Source organism: Neoarius graeffei, chromosome 14 (assembly GCF_027579695.1).
Source record: "Neoarius graeffei isolate fNeoGra1 chromosome 14, fNeoGra1.pri, whole genome shotgun sequence".
In the NCBI taxonomy this organism is placed as follows: domain Eukaryota; kingdom Metazoa; phylum Chordata; class Actinopteri; order Siluriformes; family Ariidae; genus Neoarius; species Neoarius graeffei.
In genome coordinates this window covers 70,181,342-70,193,522 of record NC_083582.1, presented here as the reverse complement: position 1 = coordinate 70,193,522, position 12,181 = coordinate 70,181,342, and the positions used below count along the sequence as shown (strand labels likewise).

General features: G+C 42.1%; 1 protein-coding gene across 1 annotated transcript in view; it reads right to left on the bottom strand.

Moving 5' to 3' along the window:
* The window catches only part of LOC132898574 (disintegrin and metalloproteinase domain-containing protein 12-like), a 326,512-nt gene that overhangs the window by 296,939 nt on the left and 17,392 nt on the right, over positions 1-12,181 (bottom strand). The window contains exon 2 of the mRNA XM_060940283.1: positions 2,156-2,268. Within this exon, the coding sequence (XP_060796266.1) occupies positions 2,156-2,268 (113 nt within the window). The remainder of the gene's footprint in view (positions 1-2,155; positions 2,269-12,181) is intronic.

Genomic DNA, 12,181 nt, shown 5'->3' with positions numbered 1-12,181 from the left:
CTTTATCCTTCTACAGGGTCGCAGGCAAGCTGGAGCCTATCCCAGCTGACTACGGGCGAAAGGCGGGGTACACCCTGGACAAGTCGCCAGGTCATCACAGGGCTGACACATAGACACAGACAACCATTCACACTCACATTCACACCTACGGTCAATTTAGAGTCACCAGTTAACCTAACCTGCATGTCTTTGGACTGTGGGGGAAACCGGAGCACCCGGAGGAAACCCACGCGGACACGGGGAGAACATGCAAACTCCACACAGAAAGGCCCTCGCCGGCCACAGGGCTCGAACCCGGACCTTCTTGCTGTGAGGCGACAGTGCTAACCACTACACCACCGTGCCGCCCAAGTTGGAAATTATGTCATTTTTAAAGTACTATAATGTACAGGTGTTAAAGCAGTTGTTAATCTGCAGTCACCTTCGTGATAATTAGCGTTAAATGCAATATAACTCCAGCAGTCACAGCACAACAGCTTACATCATTATACATAAAACTGTTACAACAACTCAATATGATCATGGCATGAAGATATTTTTCAGTTTTATTATACAAGGATTCAATGATTTTGATTTACTCAAAATCTAAGGTGGTGTTTACATTAGACCGTATCCGTCTCGTTTTCGTCGCGGATGCACTGTCCGTTCACATTAAAACGCCGGGAAACAACTCCACAGGCGGAACAACTTGAATCCGCCAGGGCTCACGTATTCAATCCATTACGTATCTGATCCGGTGCTGTGTAAACATTGAGGAACGAGGATACGCTGTGCTGAGCTCTAGCTGACGTTGTCATTGGACAACGTCACTGTGACATCCACCTTCCTGATTCCTGATCCACCTTCATGCCACGTTGGTCATGTGACGCGACTGCTGAAAAACGGCGCGGACTTTCACTTCCTGCTATTTGTCCCGAATCACTGCTCGTGCGCTTCACTTGCGCGCTCTGTGAGTTGCGCAGGGCTGGAGTGCGCACCCTCCAGAGGGCACTCGCTGTTCAGGGCAGAGTGATTTGGAGCGCAGGATGCCTGCGGAGCCAAACATATCCGTGTATTGGCGTTGCTGTGTGCACGCGAATCGTGTATTGGCGTTGCTGTGTGCACGCGAATCGTTTTAAAAACGTTAATCTGATGATCCGCTGATACGGTCTAATGTAAACACCACCTAATTTTCATACACATATATGCTGTGTCTGAAATCATGCACTCATTCACTACTCCCTACCCCCTATATAGGGAATTACTATATAGAGGACTATATAGTGAGCTCATTGATAAAATGAGAAAAGAAACACTTTCGGACACTACTCTGTCACGCCGTTATTTACATCATTACTGTTGCACAATTAAAACGTGCCAGATCAGTCGGCTGGTGGGTTTTCAAAATAATAAATACATGCATATGTTTTTGTGATAAATCCATATTATACCGAGCGCATTTCCAACATTAATAAATACAAAGTACTTTGTGTCCGCTGCATGTTTCAGTTCTTTTAAATCAAGGTTGAATAATTTCTTTCTTCTTTCTCGCTGCCATTTTTTAAATCAAATTTGAGGCTTTTGATTAATTCCTCGCTCTGCACTCTAAGTTTTATTCTTGTATTTTATCTGTCCTGTTCCATTTTAGATTATTTTCTATTCTCTTACTATTTTTAATTGTACTTGAATGTCCGTTTATAATGTGTCTCTTCGTCCGCCATTCACCCCAACACACAGTTATCACCCAAATGAGGATGGGTTCCCTTTTGAGTCTGGTTCCTCTCGAGGTTTCTTCCTCATGTCGTCTGAGGGAGTTTTTCCTTGCCACCGTCGCCACAGGCTTGCTTATTGGGGATAGATTAGGGATAAAATTAGCTCATGTTTAAAGTCGTTAAAATTCTGTAAAGCTGCTTTGCGACAATGTCTGTTGTTAAAAGTGCCATACAAATAAACTTGACCTGACTTTTTTTTTTTCAGCATGACCGCAGTGCATGATGGGATATATTGCTTGGTTAGTGCCCATCAATTGTACACTACTTTACTTTTCATGATGCATTTGAGTCCACTATATAGAGTGTAATAATTCTCACGATACATTCGGACAGCACAACAAAATGGCGAACTCACTATACAGTCCACTGTCTAGTGAGTGGTTTTGGACACGGATAGTATTTACCATTGATTGCAAAACGCTGATTGGTCTTTTCTGCCCACCAATGAGAAGCCATGGTTCTGTCACACCATAGTGTTCCACTTTACCAAAAGGGCCCAGCTGATTGGTTGGATTTGCTGAAAGAAAAAAAAAACAATATCAACATATTACAAAGAAAATACATTTTACAGAAAAATACCAAAAATAAAATGACATTCAGATGATGCAGTGAGTCCCTTAAGAGTTTGTGTTTTTAATTTAAGACATACTATTATGAATGTTCAGGTTGTGCCGACTAGTGCTATGTGTTGTTAATCACGAAGAAGTGGTAATAAGAGGCAATTAGCATAAAGCAAATGCAGTCACATTAAATGGCTTCTAATTGTTCTTTTGTGATATTAGTTCTTTTGCTGAAATATATCCTCTAAGTTCTATGAAGTTCAGGGCTCTGATCTTCATCGGGTTAAATTCATCTGTCTGTATAGGACACGAGCTCTCCGTGTCTCAGAGTACAACAGTGACAAATGAAGCTCTCTACAAATCAATAACACAGACCTGGCAATCCAATACTGGCTGAGATATGATCAAGAATAAACTGGTCTTGGGTGTCTCGCAAGCACTCACACACACACACACACACACGAAACACACATATGACCATTTGTCAAATGATGCAATACTATAATGCCGCTTTTCCACTACCAACGCGGCTGAGTTGGGCTGAGCCGTGCCGTGCTGAGTTGGGCTGAGTCGAGCTGAGTGGGGCTGTTGGAGTTGCATTTCGACTACAACCGCGCTGAACCGTGCTGGCTGGAAGTGGGTGGACACATTGGGCGGAGTTAGCGAAAGTGGGTGGACGTCAGGTGATGTCGTTAGGCGGCGCAAACAGTGACATCAGTGAGCTTTTAAGCGGTAGTCTCACGACCCGGATAGTAAACAATAAACATGGAGGACATGGAGTCGTTAGTGTTGCTGGTCTTGGTGCTGTGGCTTGTTGTCACCGACAACGCCAACAGATACTGGCAAGAGCGTATAGATGAGGCGAGGCGCATAAGGCTTCATAATTCTCGTAATTCGTAATTCTCCTTCTTCCGGGTTTATGGTGTTTACAGATCCCAGCGTGCTCGCGGGGCGTGTGTGGGCATGTGAGGACACTCCTCCTCACCAATCAGTGCACAGGGGAGTGTCTGCTCACGCCCCTAGCCTCACTCAGCTCGGTTTGGCTCACTTCAGCCCTACTCCAAAACCGTGTGAGTTTTGGGGGCTGAGCAAGGCTGAAGCGAGCTGAGTCGTGCTGTTCTTAGATAGTCGAAACGCGAGCCGTGTCGGGCTGAAGTGAGCTGAAGTGAGCTGAAAAAGGGTAGTGGAAAAGGGCCATAAGTGTCCACAGTGAGCAAAACTTGAACTGTATACCTCCACCAAGCCTTATATTATCAACATCAACATCAAATCACTTGAACCTCGGATAATACTAAAGCTGTACATCAAATTTCATCCAAATCTGTTCACTACTTTCTGAATTACATTGGGAACAGACAAGCAAACAAACAAACAAATGAAAAGATCAAATGGTTTAACTTTTCTATTTTTCAAGATATTTACATGGAAATTGGCAGGCACATAGATAGTTGTATACTGAATACAAAGTTTGAAAAATTACCAAAACAAATTAGTATTTAATTAGTATTTATTATGCTAATTAGGTAAAAATGCTAAATCAGTACACTCAATAAAAAAGTAATAAAATAATATTTCTAATACCCTCTATGTGCTCTGTAGGCCTTTGTGTTTCTCAAAAGTAGTGCCTACTAGTGTTCATATTAAATAATATACAGTAAATGATTATTTTGATTAATATTCACAGCTTTCAAGGCAAACCTTGAAACAAACTGTGTGAGCCAGAGCCAATAAATAATTCCAGTTAATTGAACTGAAATTGACACTCGTGTTTCTGACTTCCGGTTTTGTAAAATATCATTCCGACCACCAAGATCTCAATATTTTTCATCAAAAAAACCCCAGTTATATTCTAAAATAGTTATTTATCTACATGAATTAGTTTGATTTGAAAAAATAAGTAGGTAAAGCTATGAAAACGCGCTTCAAAGTCTCCCGTGAATCATAACATCATAACATCAAAACTAGCAGATGGAAAATTTTGCTGAATCCTTCACCAGAAACAGTGAAAGTGAGAGAACATCCCTATAAAAGTTATCTGATTGATATTCATGAGTAATTCAGTCAGAAACTGATCAGAAAAGAGAGAGAGAGCCTGACCGCTTTCCCGTGACTCAAAAAGAAAAACACCAGCAGTTTCCCGATGTCACGCGAGCAGAGAGTTTTTACTCTGTTGTACCAACTTCACCCTGCCGTTACTCCCAAAGTAGTGAACAGATCTTACTGAGATACATTTCTTTGGAAAGCAGAAATAAGCTTTTTAATGACTGTATTCACGATAGAAGATATTCAAGAGTTAAGCAATGACAGATTTGAAAACTTAGATGAGAGTCTGCATGGACAATTTCCACAGCACGGCCAGTGAGCGTCTGATATTCCTACTAAAAGCATCTTAACTTGGAGAGAGAGTGTTCATTGGGCTGCTCACTCTACCATTTACTGATGATCTATGTGCTGCGATGCTTTTGGGAAACTCGGCACAGATGTGTTGTAAAGACATGAAGTTGAAAAATACTGGAATATTTCTCTAAGTTCATGAAAAGAAACGTTGCCATTCAAGGACAAGATATTACACTCATACAGTGCTCTCTAGAAATCAACAAGGATCACTAATTGACATTTGATAACGAACTCTACTTTTGCTTGCAAAGCAGTTTCTCGAAAACTCTTCTCAGATTTGCATTTTCCAATTCCCACAGGAATTTCTTAAACACGTTAAAACAAACAGCCAGAGCGTGAGTGTATTAAGCCATCTATCAGCCAGACATTACCTCGACTCTTGCACCGCTGCACCATTAACTCCGAGTTTAGATTCCTCTAAAACCACAGCAAAGGCTGGTGAGAGAATTAGGAGGTTAACAATAGCCAGAGTCAGGGTCTAGGCTGAGGTCATCTCCTTACAAGCAACCCTTAAACCACACATGAAATCCCCATCACGTTCTCAGCCATGTCGTTCTGGTAATGCTTTGAAGACTCAGTTCACAGCCATAACTTATTAGCTTCATTACATTTAACAAGCTGTCTCTGAATGAGCATTTCAGCTATCATAGCACAGCTTTCGTTTTAGTGCTGTCTTATAAACCATGAAACGGGAGTAAAAACCTGGGGACAGACAGACGGCTTTTCCAAATGCGAAACAAGAGACGGTTGTTAATTCTAGAATCTTTGATTCACGTGGTTTAGCTTCATCAGTAGTGTCAGTAAATGAAAGAATTATAGGTCTGAATGTCTCTGGATGCAATAAGACGGCGGTAAAACAAGCTGTGGTGCTTATTTATACGGCCAATAAAGCCAAGTGTAAACACAAACCTCAATAAAGACGTCTGTAGCAGCAATCCACTTCCTTCTTTTTGTACACATCAAGAGGCTTTGTTATTTATATTTCTTTAATAAAGTCACCCAAGTGACTTGTTTATGCGTTTGAGTGTGTAAGCCACTGTCAGACACCATGTCACCTGTTATGAATGAGCACAATGTGCCGTTAATTGCTCACTGATTCCTTTATGGAAAGTGTAGACCCTGATGAGCAAGGGAAAAGGGAGTGTGGGTGTCTTAGTGCGTAGTGGATGTTGGTATTAGTGCATATTTTATGAGTGTGAGTTACTGAGCACAGTTCAGACCAGAACACAATACTCACATTGGTATTCAGGGAATTCCGAACAGCAACAATGGACAATCCATACAAATTTAAAGCTAGACTGCTTTTCAGACATAAAAAGAATTTTCCCCGACACCCAATTATTTTTGTTTAGTGGACTGAAAGCTATCACAGACTTCCAATTTTATTAGTTTTTGTTTTAAATAGAACAATTAATGAAATTAAGGCCACATGGCCCTAAATTCTCCACTATTTTTTCCTGCTTCACCATGACGCAAGTCAAGATACTACATCATGCATCACGTGGTGGGCTTTCCCCGTTCGTGCAAGGCATTGTGGGATACAAATTTGAAACAGGAGAGAAAAATGGAGGACGTGAGTGTGCGAATGAAACGTGAAAGACCGACTACAGTAACGGAAAGAAAGCGAGAAGAAAAGACGTTATGTTATATACAAAGGAAAGGAAACGCAGGACCAAACTAATAAATATCGGCGGTCAGCGAGCACCTTGGTGTGATCAGCTGTTCGTTTAGCGACAGAATGATGGAACTGTCAGTGCATGGTCAAAGGTAAACCTGTGCATGTGCACACACACACGGACTTCCTCTGTCTGCTTGACTGCGCGAAGCGAGCGATTTCATGCACATTATTTGCTTTAATCCTCTCAAATTAAAGAACTTCCCAGCCACAGAATGGCCTGATATTTTGTGAGATATTACAGAAAGAAACGTATATCACAATGAACAAATTTCAGAGCGAGCTACCATAAATTTCATCGATTTTATGAACTTGAAAGGCTTTAAAGGTGCTGACTGCAAAGTCATCTGAAATGTTTTTTATTGCGCATGATATTTTCCTATGTCTCGCAAGAACTATATCATATGGATGAGATGTGATCTTTTTGATGTCCTGAGGGTTGCTTTTCAACATTTTGGGGCTGAATATCCAACCTCTTGAGGTAAACAGTATGGCGCTACGGAAACAGCCGAACAAAAGGAGCTTTAACTGATTATCATAATTATGGAACTGCATCACGCCAAGATAGCAATGCATGGAAAACATCGTGAATCTGCATCGACCTTGGAGAGTTTTGAGTCGCAGGGATGTAATTTGCTGATGTTTGCGAATAGATCTGTGAAAGAAAAGATGAATATATCTTTTCTCTGTTACTGATTTTGTGCTATCGTTTCTTCCTCTGTAAGATCAAATCTTTAGGTGTATACTTGCTACTACTCGCTACTATGGAGTCAAGCCCATGCATTCTAAGGCTAAGATAGCTAAGCGCTAGCTAGAATGATTTAGCTATCTATCCAGAGACAAGACACGTCATCTAACCTTGCTCTATCTTGCAGTTGCACTCACTAGGCAGGCTTTCCTTTTCTTTTCCATTCACGGGACAGCCGAGTCCGCCATGTTTGCCCACGCCGACTTGTTTTGGTTAAAAGTGATGGTCACGTGATGTTGTTGTTGCTCACTTGCTTTGGTAATGTCTGGAACTGTAAAATGCGGGACGCGTTTTATCCCGGCAAAACATTTGCACATCGTATACATGGTGTGTGCAGCAACGAAACATCTCAAAACTCCAACAGCAACAGAAACAGAACATCCCATCTCATCTCATTATCTCTAGCCGCTTTATCCTGTTCTACAGGGTCGCAGGCAAGCTGGAGCCTATCCAAGCTGACTACGGGCGAAAGGCGGGGTACACCCTGGACAGGTTGCCAGGTCATCACAGGGCTGACACATAGACAACCATTCACACTCACATTCACACCTACGGTCAATTTAGAGTCACCAGTTAACCTAACCTGCATGTCTTTGGACTGTGGGGGAAACCGGAGCACCCGGAGGAAACCCACGCGGACACGGGGAGAACATGCAAACTCCACACAGAAAGGCCCTCGCCAGCCCCGGGGCTCGAACCCGGACCTTCTTGCTGTGAGGCGACAGCGCTAACCACTACACCACCGTGCCGCCCCAACCATTCACACTCACGGTAAATTTAGAGTTACCAGTTAACCTAACCTGCATGTCTTTGGACTGTGGGGGAAACCGGAGCACCCGGAGGAAACCCACGCGGACACGGGGAGAACATGCAAACTCCGCACAGAAAGGCCCTCGCCGACCACGGGGCTCGAACCCGGACCTCCTTGCTGTGAGGCAACAGCGCTAACCACTACACCACTGTGCCGCCAGAAATAGAACATTTTCCCCAGAATTCAACTTTGCAGTCAGAATCTTTAACTTGTGAGAGTGAAAAAAAAAGCACTAACATTTGGCATTGATTTTTCAGGGATGTTTTCAGTATTTTTAATGTTAACTTTTTCAGAGTAGATTTTTCACCATACCTAAATTATTAGGTATTTCACAGTTTAGTGGAGATTTACATCAGTTTTAGAAATACACACTGAATGCAGTTTTCTCTGCTCGGCTCCAAACAATGCAGACATAATCAATCCCAACATCCAAAGATGAAAAGTTTGGTAACTGACTCCATATTTACCGTCTCGGTCTGACATCATGCACCTGGAGGTACTTGAGAGAAGAAATTTCTCCCCAAATGAATCATACCTCTGATTTGGCTCACTATCATCTCAGCATGGTTTGATTTTCGAGTTAGTCAGAGTCTTGTGCTGTAAAATTTCCTCTGAACGACAGCGAAGTCTGTTTTCTGTTGCAGACAACTCCTCAGTGTGACAGAACATGCAGAAATAATGATTGCCTAAAAGCTTGGTTTTGCACTACAGATGGAATTTTGCATCTTTCATCCCTGACTTGATTAATTCACCCTCAGCTGAGAGCTATGCTAAGGACTGGCAATAATGGGGAAGTGTGCTTTCTCCCCCTTTTTATCCCCGTCCTCGGCTCCCCTCGCTTCTCCTCCCTTTACGTCCTTTCCTTTTTTTCATTTTCTCACATCCCTTTTGCGTCTCTCTTTCATTTGCTAATGAGCTGACCCCCTCTCAGGTTCTCCGTAATACAACTGTCCAAAACAAGTAGCGATGCAGTGACATCAACAATCCGCTTAGCCTCCGTGCTTACTAATGCCTGTGCCTGAATCACATTCACTGTAATTACAAATGAAGTGGAGAAGACCTAAGACTTTGGTGACAAACTGATTATTGCAAACATGGCAAGCTGTTTACAAGTGAATGGAAGATTTACACAATATCAAAGAGACAGAGCAGAGAGAAAGAAAAAACAACCAAAAACAGCGAATGTCTGAGAAGTGGGAGATAGAAAAGAAAGAAAAAGAAAAAAAATATCAAAGTGATGGACACTGGTCATGGTTGTGGGTGTGATAGGCCTCTCGTGTTCTCTTGTCTCAAGGTTCTTCGGCTCAAATACAAAAACAAGTTCAAAGCTCAACATGGACGAACTGCTTATTATTACCATTTCAGGATGCAGTTTTATAAAAACAGCAGCCTGAGAACTGAAAAGCAGCAGGATACGAAACATCGCACGTAATAGTGGCTACTGCTACAGGAATATCTGAAACGTACGTCCATTTAACAGTTATTCCACAAAATCGAGTCGTACATGAGCTGATAGCCGATGAAGCGCGTAGCGCCAAGTTGGCTATAAGCCGTGTACGACAAGATTGAGTGGAATAACTGTTTTATTCTATCCACATTCACTGGATTTTGAGAAACAGAGCATTTCTATTTTTATTTTTTTGCAAATTTGATAAATAAAAACTTTATACAAAACATCCAACAAAATCATTTCCGCTTAGAATGTAAACAAACCGGCGAAATGACAGGAGAAATTTGTGAAAAATGCTATAATAATCTCATCTCATTATCGGTAGCCACTTTATCCTTCTACAGGGTCACAGGCAAGCTGGAGCCTATCCCAACTGACTACGGGCGAAAGGCGGGGTACACCCTGGACAAGTCACCAGGTCATCACAGGGCTGACACATAGACAACCATTCACACTCACATTCACACCTACGCTCAATTTAGAGTCACCAGTTAACCTAACCTGCATGTCTTTGGACTGTGGGAGAAACCGGAGCACCCGGAGGAAACCCACGCGGACACGGGGAGAACATGCAAACTCCACACAGAAAGGCCCTCGCCAGCCCCGGGGCTCGAACCCAGGACCTTCTTGCTGTGAGGCGACAGCGCTAACCACTACACCACCGTGCCGCCCTGCTATAATAATCATTCTTGAAAAATTAAAAAAGATACGTTCTTTCCATCAAATACTTTCATTCCATATTTTGTTGGGGGGTTTTTTTGGGGAGGGGGGAGTTTTGTTTTCAAGTAGAGTTTTTATTTCGTCCTTGGTTGGTTCAGCAGCACGCTCCACCATTTTGTTTTTCTCTACTTACGGTATAGATGACTTGCAACCACATGATCAAAATGTGCTACGTCATGAGCGTCCACCATGATGGTGGATATACAAAGCAACTAGGATGGCAGCCGCTGAAAGCGTGTCTGTAAACAATGCTGAATTTTCTCAATATTACCATGATTTGAATGCTCAAGCGAAGATTCGATACAAAGAGAAGATAGATATGTGTGGTTTTGATCCATATTATTTAAAAAAGAAATCAGACTTTTCTGAAGATAAGACGCTTCTACTGACCATCGAGTACCCAGATATCATGTTCTATCTGGTTTAGCTGCGGAAGAATCAAGTCTGACATTGGATGAAACAGAGCCCATTATCTGACTGGGTGCCCAGTCTGGATTGTTTCTATTATATAATTTTGCTAATTAAGCGAAATGGTAATACACATGTTAAAATTATAATAACGACCAAGTGAACCACAACAAGAGAACACACATTTTATAGCAAAATTCTAGCAACACGAAATAAAATTCTTCCATGATATTATCGAGAAAGCTTTTGACTCTCACCTGAGATAAAATGATCACTGCAAACATGAGCTGTTTTGGTTTTAGTCTCTGTTAGATCAGCCCTGCCGATGTTGTTCAGCCGTGCTCATCTCCTCTCCTCTCCGTACTACGCTTCAGAGTTTCCTCGCCCTCTTTCCGAATCACGGACAGAATTCTAAAAAATTGGAACGTGCCACGGTCACGAGTACTGTTGTGACCACAACCGTATACAGCACAAAGATATGGCATCGCTAAAAGAATGCTTAAAGCAGTGGAAAAACAAAGAGAGTTGTGCACGCGTGACTGTTTTGTATGGAATGTTGCTTGACCCCACATTTGTATATCCACCAACATGGCCGACATCCGGGTTTCTATTTTGCTTTGACGTCACTTGCAAGTCAAGGATATGAGCTGATAGCCTAGTAGTAGAGTAGCCAATCAGAGCATGCGATTGCTCATTTCTAGTCAATGTGGATAGAATAAACTGTATATATTTTTAGCAATTAGCTAACGATCCGATACAACATAGCTAAATAAACCTGCTAATACTTTTCTATTTAACAAGCTAACATGCTAGTGACACTCAGCATTCTGCAGAGATTACTTTGTCAGTTTGACAAACAAGAAACAAGCTAACTGGCGAAAGTTAGCTGTTCAGTGACTCACTATTTCCCTCCAGAAGCATGTTACACCAGGTAAGAACAAACTTGTCGACTTTACCAATTCACGCGGTAGTCTACCGCTTTTTACAGGTGAACCCCACCTACTGTTTTTAGTTCTAAAAACTACCACATTTCAAAATAATCAGTGAACATTGTTGGATTCGCTCTTCTGATCTCGCTTCAGCTGTTTTCAATACAGCGGATACAAGTATGTAGCGTCAGATAGTCATATTAAGTGAAGCCGAGAGCCAATGGATTCCATTGGTTCTCGTTATAGTTCTAGCCAATCAGCAATGAGGTCACATGCTACAACAAATCATGCCAGTATTTGTAAAAACCAAACACGCTCTGATGATCACGGACAATGAAAACTCTGAAGAAAAAATGATTCGCTATTACGACAAGTTCAAGGCGACTTGGTCGTCAGATCGTCCAGCATCAAAGCATCGACGTAAGGTGAGAAACATGCGTTTTGTGAAGTATGTCGGTCCGATTTCTCAATCAATTTTCTTCAAACATGGCACTCAGAATGCAGGAGAGGGTACCATTTTACACCGTTGGGTGTAAAATGCACTCCCCCCCCCCCGTCAGAAGGGCGTGACTAGACTGAACAACCTAATCTACCGCTTTTAATTCTCTGGGGTTTGGCAAGTATATAAGAAATTCGAATGGTGTATCTACTGCTCAAGGCTCCATTCACAAAGCTTTATCATCTGTCAAAAACACACCTCTTGTAAATAACGCACTGACTGACAGCATACAT